At 38.8% G+C, this 26,184-nt stretch overlaps 2 protein-coding genes across 9 annotated transcripts in view; both read left to right on the forward strand.

The window, feature by feature from the left end:
• The window catches only part of LOC133538763 (adhesion G protein-coupled receptor E5-like), an 80,010-nt gene extending 73,868 nt beyond the window's left edge, over positions 1-6,142 (forward strand). For all 6 annotated transcript variants that reach the window (XM_061880525.1, XM_061880523.1, XM_061880524.1 and 3 more), the window contains 3 exons: positions 1,136-1,304; positions 1,376-1,477; positions 1,549-6,142. In XM_061880525.1, the coding sequence (XP_061736509.1) occupies positions 1,136-1,304; positions 1,376-1,477; positions 1,549-1,590 (313 nt within the window). In that variant the 3' untranslated portion in view covers positions 1,591-6,142. The remainder of the gene's footprint in view (positions 1-1,135; positions 1,305-1,375; positions 1,478-1,548) is intronic.
• Positions 6,143-13,559: 7,417 nt separating this feature from the next.
• The window catches only part of LOC133538765 (long-chain fatty acid transport protein 1-like), a 46,134-nt gene continuing 33,509 nt past the window's right edge, over positions 13,560-26,184 (forward strand). Inside the window, exons 1-4 of one of the 3 annotated variants that reach the window (XM_061880531.1) lie at positions 13,564-13,781; positions 13,848-14,023; positions 14,102-14,234; positions 24,940-25,195. In XM_061880531.1, coding sequence (XP_061736515.1) covers positions 13,854-14,023; positions 14,102-14,234; positions 24,940-25,195 — 559 coding nt within the window. In that variant the 5' untranslated portion in view covers positions 13,564-13,781; positions 13,848-13,853. Of the gene's footprint in view, positions 14,024-14,101; positions 14,235-24,939; positions 25,196-26,184 lie in introns of all 3 variants that reach the window. The other 2 variants (XM_061880530.1, XM_061880529.1) reach the window with 2 other exon arrangements.

Genomic DNA, 26,184 nt, shown 5'->3' on the forward strand with positions numbered 1-26,184 from the left:
TTTATTGAAGTTGTTGGAGTTATTTCTGCATTTCCCGACCAAGGAGCAGTACACCTTTGCTTCTCTTGTGGAATAGTTCAACAGACAACCTGGGCAACCAATCAGGTTTTAGGACTTTGACGGCTGAGTTTGACGGATAAATGAATTCATGAAGCGCTGAGACACAGGTTCATGAAATAATTTAATAAAACAATAAAATTGTGAAATAATGGTATCACGTGGTAAATAAAAAAATGTAATATTGAAATAAATGATTAAGTTATACAAATATATGTACTTTTACATTAATGACAAAATAAAACATTTATATATTGGATTCCAATTATAATTAATTAATGACACATTTAAATAATTATTTAAAGACTTATTTATTTTAATTTGTCCCATTTGATACACCATAAAAAATAGAGTAAAATAGCATGTTCTCCTGTGTAATAAGAAAGACAGATTAGTGTTTAGAATAAATTCACAAATGATAATACAAATACATTTTGGAAAGCTGAACTTTTCTGTTTAAACAAAATAAAGTGTAACATCTGAAAGTGAAAACAAATACAATTTAGTGAAATTATATACTGCGTGTAGCTGGTTTGTTGTTTTCAGTACCACCATTTCGCGGCAAAATAATGAAAATAAGTAGGTTATTTTCATTATTTTATTGCAAATACTCTGCGTGTGACTACGGGTGATTAGTCCTGAGGTTTGATATATGATTAAGTATTGAAGGAAGACATCTTGTTCTCCCCGCTCGCATAACCAATTCTAAACAGTCATCGCAAATCACATATCTACAATACATATTTATAATTCCACTTGGTGGAAACTCTGTGGTGTAGTTGAAAGAGGTCATCATCCAGACCATACTTATCCCAGGGGTTCTTAACCTATTTTTGCCTTAGGGCACAGCTTTTCCACTACAGAGGGCTCTGGTGCCTCACTTAAATTTTTACATTGAATTAGTAATCTTACTCTTAATTCTTAATCAAATAAAATGCAAACAATGGACTCAACAACTGACAAAAAATACATTTATATACAATTACTCAGTGCTAAAACACATACATTGTGACTAAATTAAATTCAAATAACAATAATAATCAGATATCACTCATGCCATCCTTTCTGTGCTTTGCAGAACCTTCACGGTTACAGCCATAGCCCAGATGTGCATTCTGGGACTCATGTGGGTGTTTGGAGCCTTTCTTTTTAAGAAGGGCCACATTGTGGCAGAATACTTCTTCACCATCTTGAACAGCTTCCAGGGAGCTCTGGTCTTCATCATGCACTGCCTTCTATCCAAGCAGGTGAGACGTCTCTCTGTTCAAGTCCATAGACAGCCAATTTATTCGCCATGGTTGTCTGCTGCCCTCTGCAGGTGAGAGAGGAGTACTACAACTTTCTATCCTGCATATGCACGCAGAATAAAAAGAGATACTCTGACTTCAGTAGTACACATCCTTCCAATAGCCAATCACAAGTAAGATTTGTGTGATTTATCACCTCCCTCAAATGTTAGCTTCTATTTGTAATTTTCTTTTTGTCTTTTAGGGTTCTCGGAGTGGGCAGAACACCAGAGAATCCCAAATATGAGTATTTCCCTGTATTAGATTGTAAATAATTGATGGATTTTAATTGAGCCGAGTCATCCTGATGGTGCATTCAGGTACCACGATAGTGTTTGTCATGTCATAAAGTTAAATTCAGAGTGGCCAATGCAGCCAATCCACCAGTAGACGTAGGATTATGAAAAATTTCATCTTGAACATATCTTTAACATCATATAAGCTATATTACGTAGTGTGATAGTGACTATTTATTAAGTACAAACATTAGATGTTTTCATGGGAGACTTTTCCTAGTACAACAATGGGAAATATCTTAAGGGTCCCTTAGAGAAGATAGCCTCCCTGCACTGTATCAAACCATATGAGTTGATTACATTGTGGACAAAACATAATTTATAAAATACCTTAAGTGTGGTGATCCCACAACTCCATAAGGTAGTAAACAAAATACGTATCTTAAATCTCTTTTGGCTCATTTTGGGGATGGGCCGAACACCACTTTTTCATATCCATTACCGATGGCCACCATGGACGATACTGCACAGTCTCCCGAGTTAAATTCCTCGTGTGGTAAACGAACTTGGCCAAAAAAGCCGATTCTAATTCCGCTGCTTTTTGTATTTACTGATACTGATACCAATCCAACACCTTCTTTTCTCCTTGCATGTTATCAAACAAGATTTGAATGCATGTATTTTGGTCAAAATACATGTTTTAAAACACCATGTTCAAACTGGGCAACAAATATATCTAATTCTGTTGGATTGTTTGATATTTGCTACAGTAGTACCTCAACTTATGAATGAATCAGAATTAATTTAAGTTGCCCCCCAAAACAGCTCGATTTTAACATGTAACATGCCGTTTAAAAATTAAAACAATCTTTTGATTTCAGATGGTAACACCTAAGTATGGGAAACACATACTGACATTAATTAGTTGCTTGTTAACATGCAAATTAGTAACATATTGGCTCTTAGTTAGTCATTAAGTACTTATTAATGCCTTATTCTGCATGGCCTTATTATACAACCAGTAAGCCATTAACTAAGAGTCTTTCCTCAATAACTTCAGAATGATTGCTTATTAGTAACCTTAACCCTTATGTTCCCCTAGTGTCCAAATAACCCTAAATTAAGTCTTTGTTACTTTAACAAGCAACTAAATAATGGTGAATATGTTCCCCATACTAAAGTGTTACCGAAATATTTTATATAAACTATACAAGAGAATGTACTACTAACAACTAGAGTAGTTTTGTCAAGTAATGTAGTCATACAACATTTACCTAGGAGAGTGGACTTCTACGGTATTTCCTTCCAGCTGCTTCTTAGTCAAACACACCATCAGCAGATAGCATTTACACTCATTCTGCTACTGTTAGGTGCAGACTGTCAGTGATACGCTCGAACTGCGCTGTCAAGTGTTTTTTTTTTTTCTTTAATTCAACGAATATCATCCACTTCTTCTCAGCGCTGTCATTCACAATTACTTTCTTTGTTCCAATTTTCAGAAAACTCAGGCTATAAGCTAATGCTAGCCAGTAAGATCAGATATTTTGCGCGGACATTTGCTACACCAGCTCAAGGCGGGGGTGCTTGTCACGCAAATTTTTGCTTGCAACTTAAAGCACAACAACAAGCCGGTTGAAAACTCTTACTTTAAAACACTCTAAAGCTGGAGCACTCTTAAATTGAGGTACCACTGCATTCTATAAAAAATATCTGTAGATAGATTTTAATCAATTCAATTTCCCACAATATGATTCAAATCATGCACAAAGTTTATAGTAGCATTTTTAATGGTTGCCAGACACAGCAGTACCATTCAATAAAAGTGACTAAAGAAAAAATATTTGCAAAAGTCAAATCTGAGGCGAAGGACAAAGGAATTTGAATTCCAGTGACCTGAAATACCTTACATTTAAAAGGGCCTACACTTGAACAGCAATAACACAGCAAAATAAAGCAAGGCAAGTTTATTTATATAGCACCACTTGTACACAAAAATTAAAAAGGCAAAAATAATCAATAAAATTATCGTAAGTCGAATGAAAATCAGGAAATCATCATAAAACAATCATAATTGAAAAAATACAATTATTTCAGTTCTCATATGCACAATAAATAGAAAATTTTTCAACCTGGATTTTTCAAACATTGCCAAAGTTGAGGCCCGTCTCACAACTGCAGGGAGACTATTGTAGATTTTAGGAACATAAAACTGAAATGCAGCCTCACCATGTTTGGTCCTGACTCTCGGCACCAGCGGGAGACCACTCCCTGAGGTTTCTCAGTGGCCCACATGGTTCATATGGTTCTAACATGTCAGAGATGTACTTTGGCACTAGATCAGGGAAATACTTCTACACAAGGAGAGCTGTTTTAAAGTCTATTCTCTGAGCAAAAGGAAGCCACTGCAGTGACCTAAGCACTGGACTAAGATGTTTGTATATCCTGGTTCTAGGCAGGACTCGAGCAGCAGCATTGGGATATACTGTAGCTTCCTTACAGCTCGTTTAGAGAGCCCAGTAAGAAGACAATTATTGTAGTCAAACCTGCTGGAGACAAAGGCATGGATTAGTCTTTCTAAGTCTGATTTAGACATAATTCTTCTGATTTTAGCAATGTTTTTCAGTTGGTTATAAGCTACTGATGGTATTGACTTAAAGGCCTACTGAAATGAGATTTTCTTATTCAAACGGGGATAGCAGGTCCATTCTATGTGTCATACTTGATCATTTCGCGATATTGCCATTATTTTGCTGAAAGGTTTTGGTAGAGAACATCGACAATAAAGTTCGCAACTTTTGGTCGCTAATAAAAAAGCCTTGCCTGTAAAGGAAGTAGCAGACGATGCGCGCGTGACGTCACGGGTTGTGGAGCTCCTCACATCTGAACATTGTTTACAATCATGGCCACCAGCAGCAAGAGCGATTCGGACCGAGAAAGCGACGATTTCCCCATTAATTTGAGCAAGGATGAAAGATTTGTGGATGAGGAAAGTGAGAGTGAAGGACTAGAAAAACACACAAAAAAAGACTATACAGTGGGAGCGATTCAGATGTCATTAAACAAATTTACTAGGATAATTCGGGAAAATCCCTTATCTTCTTATTGTGTTACTATGTTTTAGTGAGATCATATGGTCGTACCTGTACAACCTGAAGGCCGGCCCCGCACCTTTCTTCAGCACCAGTCAACGGGTGGTGGCGATGCCCATCTCTGCCCTTCGCAAGGGACTCTCTTCGAAACACGATCTTTCGAAATGGTTGCTGCATAATACACTGTACTTTGTGTGTGTGGTCCAATCTAACCGTGTTCCCTTGACCGCTCAGTTCCATAGTAAAGCTTCACCGTCATCTTTCGGGAATGTAAACAATGAAACACCGGCTGTGTTTGTGTTGCTAAAGGCGGCCGCAATACACCGCTTCCCACCTACAGCTTTCTTCTTTGACGTCTCCATTATTCATTGAACAAATTGCAAAAGATTCAGCAACACAAATGTCCATAATGCTGTGGAATTATGCGATGAAAAGAGACAACTTATACCTGTGAACTGTGCTGGAACAAAATGTCCTCTACAATGCGTGACGTTGCGCACACGCGTCATCATACCGCAACGCTTTAGCATGATACTTCCGCGCGAAATTTAAAATTGTAATTTAGTAAACTGAACCGGCCGTATTGGCATGTGTTGCAATGTTAATATTTCATCATTGATATATAAACTATCAGACTGCGTGATCGGTGGTAGTGGGTTTCAGTAGGCCTTTAATGTGGCTGTTAAGAAGGTGCTGCAGTGTTGACCATAACTTCAATCATTGATTATAAACTTACAATTAGTAGCGTATCCACTTCAAAATATACATTAGGACAAGGTACCTGCCCAGTATCGGACCATCCCTATAGTTTTTTTGCTAGGAGTGCACTTTCTATATGTGTGCATCTTCGTTTCTGAAACAAATGAGGCCCAAAAAGGTATTTTGGAAGTTTGAAAACTGTCTATCTGTGCACATTCCTGTGATCAAAATGTATTTGTGGATTAAAACCCCAAGTTAATGTTCGTTTTTTGTAAAAGCTGCTCTCCGCTTTGCGTGAAAGTTACTGCAAGGTTTCAATCCTGTTTTAATCGTATTGTCGCACTTTTCCTTTTTTTTTTTTTTTTTTCCCAGAAACAAGCTTCATTGTTTGCTTTTTTGTGACTTGAATACGCTCTTCTTCCTATAGAACTTGATGTGAAGTAATTTATAGAGCTGAATCCTACAGTAGGATGTCAGAGTGTCCCACTAGAAGACGACAAGGACAATCTTTTGGTGTAAAAGTCCTGTATGTTTGTTTACATTTCAATCTTGTCATGCTGTCTTTGACAAAATAACTGTTCTTTAGTACGAAGTTTAGCTGCATTTATTTTCTATAATTCTTTTGTGTTTTTTTTTTTTTGGGGGAATCTGGTGAATGTAATATTTTGACTATTGACTAGTGAAGGTATATAAACATATTTTTCTACTTTGTTGTTTTTCTACTGTTTTCTTGAAAGATTATGCACCAGATGTTTTATTAAAGTTTCTATCATTACCCTGGACTCTGGCTGACTAAAGACACGATGAACAATGTGCAAATATAATCATACACCGTTTTGATTGACACTGTCCAAGTTTATTTGAAAGTAAATCAGCAACAAGTCAACTACAATACTTTTTCTAATTCATAAGAGGTCAAAGTTTACTTTGTCTAATTCTCAAAAGGCGTTTCTCACTAGTCACAAGCCTGGCCTGAAAAAAGGTTACCACCTGGACTGGTCAAGTCGAGTTTCAGCAATGGTATGTGTCCGAAGAATTAGGTCATCTGGTTATCCGACCTTCCATTCATTTTCTACCGCTTGTCCCTTTCGGGGTTGCTGGAGCCTATCCCTGCTGCACTCGGGCGCCAGGTGTCGTACACCCTGGACAAGTCTCCACATCATCACAGGGTCAACACAGGTAGACGGTAAACATTCACACTCACATTCACACACTAGGGAATTAACCTATCCCCAGGTACATGTCTTTGGAGGTGGGAGGAAGCCGGAGGGAACCCACGCAGTCACGGGGAGAACTCGAGACCGGGGATCGAACCCAGGACCTTCTTATTGTGAGGCACAAGCACTAACCTCTGTTTCATGTTTGCTGGCATCTTGCCATTTTGAGGACAATGTGATTAAATCAGATCAATGACCCTTAAAAGTTCATCTGGTTATGACCAGGTTATTTATTAACAATGTATTTCTTCCTATTTATATAAGAATTTTCAAAAAGCCGTTATTCATCCACTCCACATTCACAATCTAAAAATAAAGACTGAATATTACAGCAGGGGTGTCAATTTTTTTTCCATAGAACTGACCGGAAGCTGATAAAACACCTTTGAGATGAATTAGAACGGAGACTGAGAGCCAGGCCTTCTCGACCAACTTCATTGTGGGACCTCACCAATGCGCTTTTGGAAGAATTGTCGAAAATTCCTATGAACACACTCTGCAACCTTGCGGACAGCCTTCCCAGAAGAGCTGAAGCTGTAAAAGCAGCAAAAGGTGGACCGACATCATATTGAACCCAATGGGTGAGGAATGGGATGGCACTTCAACTGCATATGTGAGTTAAAGTTAAAGTACCAATGATTGCCACGCACATACTAGATGTGGCGAAATTATTCTCTGCATTTGACCCATCACCCTTGATCCCCCCCCCGGGAGGTGAGGGGAGCAGTGGGCAGCAGCGGTGCCACGCCCGGGAATCATTTATGGTGATTTAACCCCCAATTCCAACCCTTAATGCTGAGTGCCAAGCAGGGAGGTAATTAAGGCAGGTGGCTAAATACTTTTGGCAATATAGTGTATATATGTCATTTTAGTTTTTTGCTCAAACATTTCAAATTATTGCAGTCCTATAAAGACAATTATCAAACATGTAATTTTTTTTTTTTTTTTTAATCTTGCCCCGCTTGAAGGCGTTTTGAGGTCTCAGTAAAATAACTCATGTTATGCAAATGTATACTCATTGAAAACTGACATTTTATTTTATTTTTATATTTAGCCTTTATTTAACCAGGTAAAATCCCATTGAGATCAAATATCTCTTTTCCAAGGGAGACCTGCATGGCCAAGAGAGCAGCAGCAAGGTTACAATAAATACAGTAAACAACACATAAAACATCACATTTACAACATTAAAACTTGCTCACATCACACATGTGCATACAGACAAAGTAGACTGCAATCCTTTCACAGAAGCTTTAAACTCATTCAATGTAACAAAGGGTTTGAAGTTGAATATTCGATTGTAGGTTTCGTTAAAAGGGGTTAAAATCTAAATAAAAACAAATACATGTTTCATATTTTTGTTTTGGGCTGAAGTTGATTGTGATTTGAGCATTATTGTTTTTACTCTAAATTGTGTTTGTCTTTGTGGTATTGTGGATGAACTCCCCTGGTGTCATGACTGGTAGCCTCAGGTCTTTTTCTGTGTTGCTTTTGCTTTAATTCTTCCCTACACTTGTGTTTAGCTCTTGTCTATCGCTGCTATTTTGGTTCCTGTTTCCTGTGTGTCGTCCTGCTGTGACATGACCGCTTACTGAGCCCTGTTCCCCATACCAGCTTTCTTTTATTGATTAGTGTCCCCACCTGCTGTCTGCACTAAAACCTTTTATACCCGGTCTCGCCATTCACTTGCAGGGGCGCCGAAAAGGGGGGGTAAAGGAGACGGATTCTAGGGGCCCATGATGGAGGGGGGCCCAGAGAGGCCCCTAATGATGATGAAATTATATGAAATTATGTGTTGGGGGCCCTGTAAAGATTCTTTTCATGGGGCCCAAAATTCCTAGCCGCTCCCCTGTACTTGGCACGGGTACATTGTTCGTTATGGTCATATAGCTTTTCCATGGGGCCCAAAATTCCTAGCCGCTCCCCTGTACTTGGCACGGGTACATTGTTCGCTATGGTCATATAGCTTTTCCATGCTCGCCGTTAGCTATGTTCTTAGTTGCAGCTACTTACTATGCTATGCTCATATTTCCTTAAGCTTCATGTGCACTTAATGTGCGCTCCCCTGTGATACAACCTGTTTTTGTATTTTTGGTTTAAAGGACACATAAATGCCATGCCGTGTCAAACGTGACACATGTATCGTAGAAAAATCCGGACGATAGGGCGCACCAGATTTTAAAGCGCACTACCGATGAGTCGGTCTATTCCGATCTATTTTCATACAAAAGGCGCACTGGATTATAAGGCACATTAAAGGGGTCGTATTATGATTTTTTTTTTTTTTTTTTTTTTAAATTTAAAACACTTCTTTGTGGTCTACAAAACATGTAATGGTGGTTCTTTGGTGGCAAAAATGTTGCAAAGATGATGTTTTACAGATCATCTTCAAGTCGTTTTTTGACCATCGCTGTCTTGTGGGCGGTCTTATTTACGTGGCTCCACTTCAACTGGTTCTTCTTACTGGTGATTTTTAGCGCTTCCATAGCGAATCTACTGACACATATTAATTAGAACTGTACATTTTATTAGAAATGACAGCAGCAGAGGATGAATTTCCCACAACAAGAGGATAGAGAAAAAGAAGGACCTTACTGACTACGGCGTGGACTTACAATGGCGTAAACCAGCACATATTCCTATAGACTTATGAAGATCCCAAACACACATCAGCAGGTACCATACGTAACAAAAGTTGGTTGTGCATAATATTGCGAAATAAAACACCAGATAATATATCTCCTAATAGGTGCCATTTTGGGGTACTTATACACAGACTATAATAATATCCGTATGTGGAAGCACAGTACGTCTGACTACTGTAGCCTTAATGCTCTGCGTTACATCAAGTGGTGCGGATTCATATCTTACCAAAGTCCTACTAAAACATTCTGAGAGATTTTTGAGCGCCGCGTGTAATGTTCTATTGTCTCAATGCAACATCAAAGCAGGGATCCCCAAACTTTTTGACTTAGGTGGCCGCATTGAGTTAAAACACACACACATATATATATATATATATATATATATATATTTATATATATATATATATATATATATATATATATATATATATATATATATATATATATATATATGTGTATATATGTTTAAAAAAAAAAGTATTTACATATATATGTGTATATATATACACGTACACACACATATATAAACATATATATATATATATATATACATACATATGTATTCCTCACGCACTAATTGATTGAAAGAGTGTGTACTTGCCTCATGCTCGCCCAACATATAGATGGGGAAAATGCATTTTAGACAATATGAATTGTCTGAGCAGCTAGGAGAACCTGAGAGTAACAAGCAGTTAATTTGTATTATTATTTATTTTTAACTTGGGACTTTCGGTGGTCTGGATTCTGTGGGTCCCCTGCATCAAAGCTTTGGTGTTGCTTGCTTACGGGTACTTGCTTGCATTATTTGTTGAACAGGCGTCAACCTGCAGACCGCACGTATCGCTTATTTCTGACTGCCATCTACTGGTCACACTTATCATTACACCATGTACCAAATAAAATTGCTTCGAGGTTGGTAAGCACAAGCAGAAACTTTAGGTGATTTTTGAGAAAATGGAATGATTTTAAGAGTGCCTTATGAATTGAGTGACACAAAAAGTGTTATGGTATTAACAAACATACATATACACTTACTGTACATATATACACTAATGCATGTAATCGCGTTTCATCAGTTCTTTTGTAAGTTCTTTTGTATCTCTAGTTCTAATTACATATTTGTATCGTTGCATTTGAACAACTATATTGCTGATAATAGAGGTAAATTACTGATATTGTTCATTGTCAATAGCAATATTTATATTGGTATTTGTATTGCTCCATTTGTAGTGTAATAATGCTAATTTTTATTTCTGTATTATTGTCAAAACTGGGACGATGGTGTGGTTTGTTGCGTGAATTGTTTTCCCGAGATGCAAATGAACTGGACCGGACATGGCGTGAAGGTAAATACATGAATTAATAATACTATAAAAAGTGAAAACAAAAGGCGCGCACCTAGCGGAGACAAAAACTTGGCTAAGAAAACAAAAGGCACTTTGACGTAAACTAAGGACATAAAACAGAAGACACTAACTTTGGCATAAATAAACAAAAACTTACTTGCCGTGACGTAAGCAGGGCAGCATGAACTATGACATGAAACAGAGTGGTCATAAACAGGGTGATGACGCCAGAACGACCAACTGAATAACCAGGCTTAAATAATGATGACATGTTTGAAACAGGTGCGTGAGTCCGACACGTGAAACAGGTGAAACTAATGGGTTGCCGTGGTGACAAAACAAGGGGGTGAAAAAACAGGAACTAATGGAGTCTTGAGGTAACAGAACATAACTAAATAAAACATGATCACAAGACATGACTGTTATTATTTATTTCGCTAACTGCTTCTTTGCTATCACTTTTACAAATCGCATTTGTACATATCCTATGTGCTGATGTTGCTCTATTGTTGTTGTTATTGTTGTGTTTGCTGTTGTTGTTTTTCTCTCTCTGTCTAATCCCCCACTTATCCCCATAATTTCCCCCTCTGCCTTCCTTTTTTTTCTCCTTCTATCCCCTCCTGCTCCGACCCGGCTGCACTAAATAGTAATATAAATCCATTTAATAAAATCTAATTCAAATAAGGCAACAAGAGAAGTATCCTACACTTCTCTTTTGTCAAGTAAATCTGAACAGCCAATGTGGACATCTACATCAACTATATGATTTGCCTGAGAAGCTGGACAGGACAAAAAATAAATATATAAAAAAACCAAGATAAAAACGTCATGTTTTGTGGTCATGTTCTGTTTGGTTTTGGACTCATTGGGCACTCTTGTTTGTTTTTGTCACCATGACTACCAATTAGTTTTCACCTGTCATGTCACGCACCTGGTTCATTCGGACTCATGCACCTGTTAATCACCACAGCATTATTTAAAGGCCTACTGAAATTAGATTTTCTTATTTAAACGGGGATAGCAGGTCCATTCTATGTGTCATACTTGATCATTTTGCGAAATTGTCATATTTTTGCTGAAAGAATTTAGTAGAGAACATAGACGATAAAGTATGCAGCTTTTGGTCGCTAATAAAAAAGCCTTTCCTTTACCGGAAGTAGCAGACGATGTCCGCGTGACGTCACCGGTGTGAGGGCTCCTCACATCCTCACATTGTTTATAATGGGAGCCACCAGCAGTAAGAGCAATTCGGACCGAGAAAGGGACAATTTCCCCATTAATTTGAGCGAGGATGAAAGATTTGTGGATGAGGATATCGATAGTGAATGACTAGAAAAAAAATAACAAAATAAAATAAAACAAAAAAGCGACGGCTCCGGGTGGCGGCAGTGTGAGCGTTTCAGATGTAATCAGACACATTTACTAAGATAATTCTGGAAGATCCCTTATCTGCTTATTGTTTTAATAGTGTTTTAGTGAGATTGTAAAGACATACCTCAAAGTCGGATGGCTGCAGTTAACACGTCTCAGAGAGAAGCCGAGGAGCCAAGCTCACAGCTGCCTTTTTTGACAGCTACTGCAGGAGGACGCATAATCCACTGATGTCTCCGGTAAGTTATATATCACAATTTTCCCATCCAAAAACATGCTAGTTGACGTAGAGAAACATGTTCGCTTGACCGCTCTGTGTTAAAGCTTCACAACAAACAAAGAAACACCGGCTGTGTCTTGGTGCTAAAGACAGCTGCAATACACCGCTTTCTACCAACAGCATTCTTCTTTGACGTCTCCATTATTAATTGAACAAATTGCAAAAGATTCAGCAACACAAATGTCCAAATTACTGTGTAACTATGCTATGAAAAGAGACGACTTTTAGCCGTAAGTGGTGCTGAGCTAGTATGTCCCTTCCAACCAATAACGTCACAAACACACGTCATCATTCCGCGACGTTTTCAACAAGAAACTCTGTGGGAAATTTAAAATTGTAATTTAGTAAACTAAACCGGCTGTATTGCCATGTGTTGCAATGTTAATATTTTATCATTGATATATAAACTATCAGACTACATGGTCAGTAGTAGTGGGTTTCAGTAGGTTTTTAAGCCTGTAGTTGCCAGGCAGTCGGCCTGGTGAAATCACCTCCTACACACCCATGTTATCCATGCCGATGATCCATGCTCTTTCTTAGTCACAGTAAGTGTTTTCGTTTTTGTTGTCCATAGTTTGGCCTAAGTGCAAGTTTTAGTTTTCATAGCCAAGTTGTTGTACCTTCTCTGTGAGCGCCTTTCGTTTGTTCCTTTTTTTTGAGTTAAGACTAACATATGTCATTACCTTCACGTCGTGTCCGGTCCAGTCGCTTTGCACCACGGGAAAACAAACCACACTAAAGTCCAAGTCATGACAAAAAGTATTATGACCAAAAATACAGCGAATATTGCGCATTCACTGAACCCTTCTTTAGTGAAAACTAAAATGTTGGTTTTTTTTTCAAATTTAAGACAAAGTTATGTGTTGTTTTTTTTTACTGGTGCACAAAATGAACCACAACAAACTACACACCTGCAAATCAGATGGAAAATTAAAGGGAGCATTGTTTAGGGGTACCCATAAAGTTTTTCTTTACGCGATGACTCGGGTGTGTCTTGACTTCCGCCGAACCCCTGAGGCCGACTCACCGAACCCCTAGGGTTCGATCGAACCCAGGTTAAGAACCACTGTTATAAGGGTAAACAAAAATACTTGTTTTTGCTTTTTAAAAATCGTCAGTAGAATACAATGAGAAGATATTAAGAACATGGCAATAGTACCAAGTTTTGTTAATGTTTGCATAGCAAAGTTCATTATTATCTAACCAAGAATTGCATAATGTAAATTACAGTATTTGCCAAACTATTTAGTTCCATGCCACAATGGCTACTTTCAAAAATACTTTTGCATGCTAACAGTGTGTAGTCTGAGATGTATTATTCTCTGTACAGTGAATGGGCTGAAGGAGAACATGGGAACGTAAGAGTTGTTGACATAACCGAGACTTGAGTGACAAGGTTGCTGTGAGGCCAATGAATGGCGCTGAGGGCAGAGCTGCAGTGACGTCAGAGTTGTTGCTCCAACCTGCTCGTCCCTGACATTTCTGCTCAGACAAGTACGCCGTCAGACTGCAAAGCTTGACTTGTCCGGAGTAACCGCGTGTCACTTTCACCCAGGTGATCATCTTCTCACCTCCAGATAACAAGCCTGCGCTGTGAGTGACACCCAACATGGCCGTGCAGGTCAACATGTGTCCCGTGAGCGCTGTCATTGGCTGCTTCACTGTGATGGGGGCTCTCCTGCTGCTCCCCTCCGACTGGATCAGCACCGTCTTGGCGGTGCTGGGACTCTGCCTGTTCTGTGGAGGCTCCTGGAAGTTCATCTTGGTGGCTCTGTGCACCTGCAAACGGGACTTTTCGTAAGACGGCGTCTTTTTTCCTCCCGCTTTCTCTGCTGGAGCAGTTTGCTCATATTCCTGATTGTTTCTGTCTGACAGATGTCTGCTGGTTTTACTGCGAGTGAGGTTGGCCATATACCAGAACGCAAGGAGGACCATACCAGACTTGTTTGCCAAGATGGCAGCACGGCACCCGGACAAGCCTGCCCTCATCTACGAGCCCACAGGAGAGGTGAGCTAGACTTATAAAGTCTAATATTTGAATTGATTAAAAATAAAAAAAATACTACTGCATAGAGTTGACCCGATACCATCCATCCATCCATCCATCCATCCATTTCCTACCGCTTACTCCCTTTGGGGTAGCGGGGGGCGCTGGTGCCTATCTTAGCTACAATCGGGCAGAAGGCGGTGTACACCCCGGACAAGTCGCCACCTCATCGCAGGGCCAACACAGCTAGACAGACAACATTCACACTCACATTCAAGTGAAGTGAAGTGAATTATATTTATATAGCGCTTTTCTCTAGTGACTCAAAGCGCTTTAAATAGTGAAACCAAATATCTAAGTTACATTTAAACCAGATTGGGTGGGACTGTGAGCAGGTGGGTAAAGTGTCTTGCCCAAGGACACGACGGCACTGACTAGGTTGGCAGAAGCAGGGACACAATATTTTGGTACTGGTACCAGTACCAAAATGTATTTTCATACTTTTCAAAATAAAGGGCACCACGAAAAATGTAATTATTGGCTTTATTTTAGTAAAAAACAATCTTAGGGTACATTAAACATATGTTTTGTTATTGCAATCGATGAACAACTTTGTCCTTAAATAAGAATAGTAAACATTCTGGACCAGTGGTTCTCAAATGGGGGTATTAGAAGGTATGCCAAGGGGTACGTGAGATTTTTATATATTTATTGAATAATACTTGAACAAAATATGAATGTAAGTTCATAAACTGTGAAAAGAAATGCAACAATGCAATATTCAGTGTTTACAGCTTGATTTTTTTGTGGACATGTTTCATAAATATTGATGTTAAATATTTTTTTTTTTGTGAAGAAATGTTTAGAATTAAGTTCATGAATCCAGATGGATCTCTATTACAATCCCCAAAGAGGGCACTTTAAGTTGATGATTACTTCCATGTGTAGAAATCTTTATTTATAAATGAATCACTTGTTTATTTTTCAACAAGTTTTTAGTTATTTTTATATCTATTTTTCCAAATATTTCAAGAAAGACCACTACAAATGAGCAATATTTTGCACTGTTATACAATTTAATAAATCAGAAACGGATGACATAGTGCTGTACCACAGCAGTGGTTCTCAACCTTTTTTCAGTGATGTACCCCCTGTGAACATTTTTTTAATTCAACTACCCCTTAATCAGAGCAAAGCATTTTTGGTTGAAAAAAAAGAGATAAAGAAGTAAAATACAGCACTATGTCATCAGTTTCTGATTCATTAAATTTTATAACAGTGCAGAATATTGCTCATTTGTAGTGGTCTTTCTTGAACTATTTGGAAAAAAAGATATAAAACAACTAAAAACTTGTTGAAAAATAAACAAGTGATTCAATTATAAATAAAGATTTCTACACATAGAAGTAATCATCAACTTAAAGTGCCCTCTTTGGGGATTGTAATAGAGATCCATCTGGAGTCATGAACTTAATTCTAAACATTTCTTCACAATAAAAGAAATCTTTAACATCAATATTTATGGAACATGTCCACAAAAAATCTAGCTGTCAACACTGAATATTGCATTGTTGCATTTCTTTTCACAGTTTATGAACTTACATTCATATTTTGGTGAAGTATTATTCAATAAATATATTTATAAAGGATTTTTGAATTGTTGCTATTTTTAGAATATTTAAAAAAAATCTCACGCGTACCCCCATTTGAGAACCACTGTTCCATACAACTTGTCTTTTAGTAGTTGTCATGTTCTGTGGTCACGTTTTGTTTAGTTATGTTCTGTTGGTTTAAGACTCTTTGTAGTTCCTGTTTACGTTCCATATTTTTGTCCCCATGATGACCGATTAGTTGAGCTTTACTCATTTGGACTCATGCACCTGTGTTAATCATGTCACTATAATTTAAGCTTGTAGTTACCAGACAGTCGGCCTGGCGTCATTGTTGTTGCTCCGTGCTCTGTTCACTCTGGTTATGTATCGCTTTGCTCAATTTCCTTCCAAGTAATTTTTGTTTATTCATGTCACATTTAGCGAGTCTTTTGTTTCATATCCATAGTTTTGCCTTTGTGCCAGTTTTTTTTTTTTTTTAGCCAAGTTTGTTCTTCGCCTTGTGCGCGCCTTTAGTTTGCACTTTTTTTTTTATCGATAAATTAAAATGTCTTTACCTTCAACCTTGGGGCGGTTTAGTTTGGTTGGTAGGGTGGCCATGCCAGCAACTTGAGGGTTGCCGGTTCGATTCCCGCTTCTGCCAACCTAGTCACTGCCGTTGTGTCCTTGGGCAAGACACTTTACCCACCTGCTTCCAGTGCCACCCACACTGGTTTGAATGTAACTTAGATAATGGGTTTCACTATGTAAAGCGCTTTGAGTCACTTGAGAAAAAGCGCTATATAAATATAATCCCCTTCACTTCACTTCACTTCATGCCATGTCCCGTCACCTTCCTTTGCATTCCGGGAAAACAAACCACACCGTAGCCCCTGTTGTGACAGTAGGAAGTAAAAAATGGTCCCTAATTTAGCTGCTGACATATGCAGTAACATATTGTGTCATTTATCTACCTATTATTTTGTCAAAATTATTAAAGACAAGCGGTAGAAAATGCATTATTAATCTATTTGTTCATTTGCTGTTAATATCTGCCTACTTTCTTTTTTTAAATGTTTGTTTATGTTCTTGACCACTGACCGAATAAATAATAAACAGTTTTACATAAACAAACAGTTGTACATTCCTAAATTAAAAATGTTGCTGGCGGAAAGGGTTTAGGCTTATTGCGCCAAAACCCTATAAACAATGTCAAACACAAGATGAGCTTCCTAAAAATATGAAATTTCCTTTGCACATCTTGTACAAAACATAAACACTGATCGATTATATACACAGTAAAGACATGTGAAATATCCTTGTACGCGTGGTAGTAAAACCTTTGAACTAATTATATAATATCCTAGACTTAAATTTAGACTCAGACAAACTTTAATGATCCACAAGGGAAATTGTTCCCCACAGTAGCTCAGTTACAAATGATGAAAAAAGATGGAAAGGACAATGCAGGTATACAATTGACTAAAAGCAATATAAAATATAACATACAAACCCCGTTTCCATATGAGCTGGGAAATTGTGTTAGATGTAAATATAAACGGAATACAATGATTTGCAAATCCTTTTCAACCCATATTTAGTTGAATATGCTACAAAGACAACATATTTGATGTTCAAACTGATAAACATTTTTTTGTTTTCAAATAATCATTACCTTTAGAATTTGATGCCAGCAACATGTGACAAAGAAGTTGGGAAAGTTGGCAATAAATACTGATAAAGTTGAGGAATGTTCATCAAACACTTATATGGAACATCCCACAGGTCTGCAGGCTAATTGGGAACAGGAGATGCCATGATTGAGTATAAAAGCAGCTTCCATGAAATGCTAAGTAATTCACAAACAAGGATGGGGTGAGGGTCACCAATTTGGAAGCAAATTGTTGAACAGTTCTCCCGTCCAAAGGCGAAACCTAGTAACTCACTTCTAGCTGATTTTGAGAAAACAAAGGAAAACCAATCTTTCTTGATGCTGTCTTACAAAGATCTACAAAGTCATCAAACGTGTAGATGTTTTCTTGAGCTTTCATTTTCTTGCCGATTGAGCCATAGATTGAATCTGCTCTCATGAACGTGTGCCCTTTCTCCAGATATTTTATCACAATCTCGGGTGGGCCCCATTCTGCGTTTGCACATTGGGCAAGAGCCGTGTACAGAGTCCAGTTTTTATTTTGACCTCCACAGTTATCTGCCCAAAAGAGTATGCAAGGGGAAGAATCAAGAACAATACATTTAATGAAGGTGCTTGCAACGTCCTGGGCCAATCTTCCAAATATCCCCTCGTGCCATAATATCACATAATCAGGTTGACCGTCGGCCCCCATTCGTGCAAATGTCTCATTAAAGACAATAAGGCGACTGACAAAGAAGCTCCGATTGGTCCCTTGAGATACTAGGTTTTTCTGTTGTATCCACGCGGTTATGTGGTAGTTGCTAGGTCCTGTCATGCGCGTAACAGCTTACTTATGGAACAAATTACAATATTGCATACACTAATGTAAAGCATATCACCTAGGAACTCCAAAATTATTATCAGCTCAGTTTTGACCAAAATTGAGTTACTGGGTTTTGCCTTTGGACGGGAGAGTTTTAGAACAACATTTTTCAATGAGCTATTGCAAGGAATTTAGGGATTTTACCATCTACGGTCCGTAAAATCATCAAAAAGTTCAGAGAATCTGGAGAAATCACTGCACGTAAGCGATTATATTACGGACTTTTGATCCCTCAGGCGGTACTGCATCAAACACCGACATCAGTGTGCAAAGGATATCACCACATGGGCTCAGGAACACTTCATAAAACCACTGTCAGTAACTACAGTTGGTCGCTACATCTGTAAGTGCAAGTTAAAACTGTACTATGCAAAGCCAAACCCATTTATCAACAATATCCTGAAACGCCGCCAGCTTGGCTGGGTCCGAGCTCATCTAAGATGGACTGATGCAAAGTTGAAAGGTGTTCCGTGGTCTGACGAGTACACATTTCAAATTATATCTGTAAACAGAGGACGTGGTGTCCTCCAGAACAAAGAGGAAAATAACCCCCCGGATTGTTATAGGCGCAAAGTTCAAAAGCCAGCATCTGTGATGGTATGGGGGTGTAATAGTGCCCAAGGCATGGGTAACTTACACATCTGTGAAGGCACCATTAATGCTGAATGGTCCATACAGGTTTTGGAGCAACATATGTTGTCATCCAAGCAACGTTATCATGGACGCCCCTGCTTATTTCAGCAAGACAAGTGTTACAACAGCGTGGCTTCGTAATAAAAGAGTGCGTGTACTTTCCTGGCCCACCTGCAGTCCAGACCTGTCTCCCATCAAAAATGTGTGGCGCATTATGAAGCGTAAAATACGACAACAGAGACCCCGGACTGTTGAACGACTGAAGCTCTACATAACAAGATTGGGAAAGAATTCCACTTTCAAAGCTTCAACAATTAGTTTCCTCAGTTCCCAAACGTTTATTGAGTGTTGTTAAAAGAAAAGGTGATGTAACACAGTGTTGAATATGCCCTTTCCCAACTACTTTGGCACGTGTTGCAGCCATAAAATTCTAAAATAATTATTATTTGCAAAAAAAAAAAAAAGTTTATGATTTTGAACATCAAAAATCTTGTCTTTGTAGTGCATTCAATTGAATACGGGTTGAAAGGGATTTGCAAATCATTGTATTCCGTTTATGTTTACATCTAACACAATTTCCCAACTCATATGGAAACGGGGTTTGTATATACGTAATACAGTATTTACATAATACATACAGTACAGGATATATACTGACATATCGTTTATGTTTATATCATATATGTGTGGCTGTGAGTGTGTATGTTGTCTTTCTATCTGTGTTGGCCCTGCGATGATGTAGCAACTTGTCCAGAGTGTACGCTGCCTTCAGCCCGAATGCAGCTGAGATCGGCTCCAGCACCCCCCGCGACCCAGAAAAGGTCAAGCGGTAGAAAATGGATGGATGGATACAATATATAACAATCACCATGTACAAAATTACAGTATATCTAACAGCTGCAGCATAAAATAGAGAGAAGATCCAGCAGAAAGTATACATTATAAACAAAGAGAAGTAGCAAACATAGAAGCGCTTAGGTAATATACAGATGTCATCTATTGCTGTATGGCGAGTGATTATAGAGCTGGATGGAGTGCGGAATGAAGGAGTTCTTGAATCGAACACTGCGGGAACGAAGCTGAGGGAGCCTGTTAGATTATGAGCTCCACTGTCCCTCAATTGTCTGGTGGAGTGGGTGGGCAGGATTGTACATGATGGCCTGCAGTTTGTTCAGTGTTCTCCTGTCCCTCATTGACACAAACGCCTCCAACTACATGACAATAGTTTGGCCGGCTTTCAAGATCAGTTTGTTAATCCGGGTTAAGTCCCTTTTACTGGTGATGCACCTCCAACAAACCCCTGCAAAGTACAGGGCACTGGCCACAACAGACTGAAAAAAGATCTCCAACTTCTTGCTGGGCAGGGCAAGGCATGGCAACTTTATTTATATAGCACATTTACAACAATTATTAAATTGAACCAAAGTGCTTTACGGGTTAAAAAGCATAGAGATAAAAAAACAAAAAAACAAACAAACAAAGAACATAAACAGTGAATGACCTAAACAAGAGAGTGCAAAAGCAATACGGTAAAAGTGGTTAATAAAAAGTTTGAAAAAAATAAAAGACTGAAAAATATATAAATACAAAAATATTTATAATAATGATTAATATGTAATTATAACAAAAATAATAATTATAACAATATATATATATAAAATGTATATAATGCTGCACACATTATATACAAACAATTATACGTCCATTATTATTTATATCCCACATTTAGTTTGTAATTAACATCGCCTAGCAACAAAAACATATGACAAAGAAAATAAGCAAAGGTTATTTACAATCAGATCAAGACCCCACACAACATGCTACCATAGCTTTTTATTTCTTTGATTACATATATTCCATTTTGGGCTTCACGGTGGCAGAGGGGTTAGTGCGTCTGCCTCACAATACGAAGTTCCTGCAGTCCTGGGTTCAAATCCAGGCTCGGGATCTTTCTGTGTGGAGCAGGGGTGGGCATTACGTCGATCGCGATCGACTGGTCGATCTCGGAGGGTGTGTCAGTCGATCTCAAGCCAGGCATTAAAAAATAGACATAAAAATGAGCAATCATCAATCATACCAAGACTTCACTTTCGTCAGTTGTTTGACATTCTCGGCACCCGAGGATCTTGTGAGATGACGCTGGCTGCTGCGAGCTCATATTTAAGAAAAAAATCATTAACAGGGCGGACGCAGAGAAACACATTTTATTTCTAGAGACTCCGTACCTACTGTCAAAACTCGAAAGACCGACTGCACAGTTCCTGTCTTCACCATAAAAGACCTGTTTCATCCTGCCTGTGCTAACAAAATAAGAGTCTCAGAAAGCTAGCGTGCACAAGCTAGCAAGCTACAGAGTTTGATGCCAATGTATTTCTCCCCCGCCCTCAGCGACCGCTTTCTCACTTGCTTGCCCACCCGCACACTCACTGATGTCACTCACCTGCTGCCAGACATTAAAGGGCCACACACATATGCTACTCTCATAACAAAGTGTTTAAAAACGAGTATGCAAGTTGGACAAATGAGATGCCAAATCCAACCACTTTCATGTGGTATTGGACAGAAAGGAGGACTTTTTTTTTTCCTCCATTTGAAAATGCGGACATTATCAGCACCACTGTCTAATTCCAATCAATGCAAGTCATCAGAATCAAATACACCAACTTATATTCTTGTCTTCATGAAAGAAAGGAATCTATGTGTGTTAAACATGCTTGTATTATCATTAAACACCATTAACTTGTTAACAAAAATGTCTCTTTCATAAATAAATAAATATAAATTATAAATAGGAATGAGGTAGATCTCCTCGACTTGGTCAATTGAAAAGTAGCTCACCTGCAGAAAAAGTGTGAGTGCCCCCGGTGTGGAGTTTGCATGTTCTCCCCGTGAATGCGTGGGTTCCCTCCGGGTACTCCAGCTTCCTCCCACTTCCAAAGACACGCACCTGGGGATAGGTTGATTGGCAACACTAAATTGGCCCTAGTGTGTGAATGTGAGTGTGAATGTTGTCTGTCTATCTGTAATTGGCCCTGCGATGAGGTGGCGACTTGTCCAGGGTGTACTCCGCCTTCCGCCCGATTGTAGCTGAGATAGGCGCCAGCGCCCACCGCGACCCCAAAAGGGAATAAGCGGTTGAAAATGGATGGATATTCCATTTTATGGTATACATAAAGTGATGACATTGCTCCTTTGCCTAATCTTCAGCACAATGTATTTTTTACGTTCTCTGTTCCATTTGTTGACACTAAAACATCATCCCCACACGGTCATCTAGTCAAGGCTAAGCCAACTCATATCGGCTCACAATTTCATTCTTTTTGTTTAATTAACATTTTTACAGCGAAATAACATTGATTTGATGTGAGATAGTGGTTGAGTTGATGACCCTCTGTTCGTTTGTGCTGAGTGTTTGCTAGGCTGATACTAAAAAATAGAAAAACAATTCCTTAAAGGGGAACGGCACTTTTTCATTACACTTTATGAGACAAGAACCCACTGCAAAAAGAGCTGACACAATATAAAATAGAGTCGATTTTATGGGGGGAAAAATACTAAAAAGTAGTGAAATTATCTGTACATGCATCTAGTTAATTTTACTTGATAAGACATCTATCATGATCCGTTGCCCAGATCACGTTTGTTTAGTTTTTTGACTCCCTCAGTTCCTGTTTGTTTTAGTTGCCATGGGTGCAAATTAGTTTCACCTGCCTCTGATTAGTGTTCGGGACGCTCATCTGCTCCCGGGCACTAATCAGAGACCTACTTATTCCTGTTTTTCACCACACACTGTCTGGTTTTCTTCTTTGCACTACGCAACAGTTACGACGTTTACTTTTTGATTCCTATGCCTGTTTGTATGCTAAACTTTTACGCTAGTCTTTTCCTTAGCTTGGCTCTCTGTGCTTTCGGCACGCTTGCTTTGTTTATCTGCATTTCCTGCATGGTTTATGGACAATAAATAGATTCCTTACCTGCACCTTGCCTCCAGAGTTCCGTCTGCATCTTGGGAGAATGATCCACGCAGTATAATGCGACCCTGTCTTTCCAACATCCTAAGTTAAGACTTGTTTATCCGGAAATTAGCAGGACTTTTAAGATATAAATAAGTATTTTATTTTGAAAACAAGCATTATTCAACTTGCAATTCCTAATTTAGGTATCCTCAAAATGTTGTGGAGCCTTTAAACAAAAGTTTATTTGTGGGTAAAACCAAAATATCTCATTTGAATAGTTACTGTATTTTTCTTAACTTTAAATTGTTTCAAACAACTAGAATAGACACAATATGATTACAATTAAGATTTACATGTAAAGTCCATCCATCCATTTTCTACCTCTTATTCCCTTCGGGGGCACGGGGGGCGCTGGAGCCTATCTCAGCTACAATCGGGCGGAAGGCAGAGTAAACCTTGGACAAGTCTCCTCCTCATCGCAGACATGTAAAGTCAATTACTAAAAATAAGTAAATACCTTGTAAAACTGGGAACATTTTCAGAAATAAAATGTCGAATCCGGGCAAGGGGCAAATAATTCCCAGGGCCCGCATGTCTTACTCTTTTATTTGTGTTGTAAATAGTGAACAACTGCTAGTAAGATGCAGGTAATGGGGATGTGATCCAGTCTGCCAATAAAGCCCCCTAAAAAACATCCAAAAACCTTCAACACAGTTTTGTATACATGTTGCAAATATATATGTATTGTAGTAACCGGTGCATTAATAATATTTATTATTTACAGTATTTTTGTCAACTTCTTTCTTGGGAGCATAACTATGTGGTTGCCATGCGTTCTGTGAACTCAATGTCAACAACAACAACAACAACATAGAGAGCACTTCATGTGTTAGCTACCACTAACAGACTTTGTAAGAGCCTTGGAGCATTATCATGTAGCGTTGTTGCGAAATGTTTTAAATAATGCCAACAGACAGGATGGTTGTATCTTTCAGCACTTGTGCTAAATTCAGAACAATCCTCACTTCTCTGATAAAAAATGTTTTCTAGATGTTTTGTGATCCAGGGGTTGAGAGCCATAGAATACCAAGTTGGTATAGCGTGTGGATCTTCTATTACTATTTAGAACGCACAGAAGAGATGATGATGATGCGCAAAATTCCCCCCAAAAAGTGCTGTCCCCCTTTAAAGTAAATTAAAATTAGTTTCGGATTATTTCCTGTGGGACTCAAGGTTGCCACAACATGATTCAGTTTTACCCACTTCATCTAGACAGTATAGGGGGGATGCCTGTAAAGGACTCACATTTGAGACATATGCTGTATCCTGACCTTGTTTTTTTCCCCCTCATCCTTGCGGCGTTCCCTAGAGAATGTCACTTGAGACAACTGCCCTTGCGGCCCGCAGCTGACAGTGCCGCTGTCTACATTGCTGCATCTGCTGAATATACTTAGGTCCAGATATATTCGGTGATAATGATTTTTTTAAAGGATTTTTGAAAAAAATAAAATACTACTTACCTTTTGTACTTGCAGAGTACCTACATTCATAGTGATGAAATAACCATCATGTTTAAAGGGGCTGTGAACCAAAAACACACACTATATTGCCAAAAGTATTTGACCTCCTGCCTTGACTCAGATATGAACTTGAAGTGCCATCCCATTCCTAACCCATAGGGGTCAACATGATGTCGGTCCACCTTTTGCAGCTCTTACAGCTTTAACTCTTCTGGAAAGGCTGTCCACAAGGTTGCGGAGTGTGTTTATAGGAATTTTCCACCATTCTTCTAAAAGCGCATTGGTGAGATCACACACTGATGTTGGTCGAGAAGGCATGGCTCTCAGTCTCCGTTCTAATTCATTCCAAAGGTTTTCTATCGGATTCAGGTCAGGACTCTGTGCAGGCCAGTCAAGTTCATCCACACCAGACTCTGTCATCCATGTCTCTATGGACTTTGCTCTGTGCACTGGTACAATAAAATAAAAAAAGGCAACAAATCCTATTATTAGCCTGCAATTGTCTTTTTCAGGTGTGGACTTTCAGGCAGCTGCAGGAGCAGTGTCATGCAGTGGCCCACTGGGCGCTGGCACAAGGGTGGGCGGAGGGAGACGTGGTGGCCTTGTACATGGGAAGCCGTCCTTCCTTGGTGTCCCTGTGGTTGGGTCTGGCAATGGTGGGAGTGGAGGCCGCGCTCGTCAACTACAACCTGCGACTGAATTCCCTGCAGCACTGCGTTAAAGTGTCTGGGGCCCGCGCACTGGTGTTTGGGAGCGAGCTGCGGCAAGGTAGGAACGTTTAGGACAGTGATTCTCAAACTGTGGTCTAGTGCGGTGTTTCTTAACCATAGGGCCGCCCAAAAAAAATATCTCTTTCTCAGCTATTGGCCGCAGTGGTACTCGGTTGTAATGCACTTTTTCGCCACTTGTGGCAGTAATGACAATATCAAACAGAAGAAGTCTGGAGCTAACTAAGGTCGTAGAAAAGTGAAAAGTTTCTTTAAGCACAAAAAATATGACAGAAGTGGTGAAGCTGTATTTGCACTTTAATTTTGACAGTTTATATAAGAAACATACTGTATATTATTATTTGTTATTATTAATTTAGTTTGAACAGGAGTGTCGCAGGCTGCATCAGGCTAAAAAAAGGGCGACTTACAATGTAACCATATATATATATATATATATATATATATATATATATATATATATATATATATATATATATATATATATACATACATATATATATATATATATATATATATATATATATATATATATATATATATATATATATATATCCATCCACTCTTTTTGTACCGCTCATCCCCTTCGGGGTTGCGGAGTTGATGGGGAGCCTATCCCAGCTGCACTTGGTCGGAAGGTCGGATACACCCCAGACAAGTCTCCACCTCATCGCAGGGCCAACACAGATAGACAGACAACATTCACACTCACATTCACACACTAGGACCAATATTAGTGTTGCCAATCAACCTATCCCCAGGTGCATGTCTTTGGAAGTGGGAGGAGGCCGGAGTACCCGGAGGGAACCCACGCAATCACTAGGAGAATATGCAAACTCCACACCGAAAGACCCCAAGCCCGGGGATTGAACCTGGGACCTTCTGTTCCACAGTGATGCCCACCATATGTATATATATATATATATATATATATACATATATATATATATATATATATACATATATATATATATATACATATATACACGTGTGTGTGTATATTATAATAATTGCCATCCATCCATCCAT

The sequence above is a fragment of the Nerophis ophidion genome, linkage group LG20 (assembly GCF_033978795.1).
Source record: "Nerophis ophidion isolate RoL-2023_Sa linkage group LG20, RoL_Noph_v1.0, whole genome shotgun sequence".
In the NCBI taxonomy this organism is placed as follows: Eukaryota; Metazoa; Chordata; class Actinopteri; order Syngnathiformes; family Syngnathidae; genus Nerophis; species Nerophis ophidion.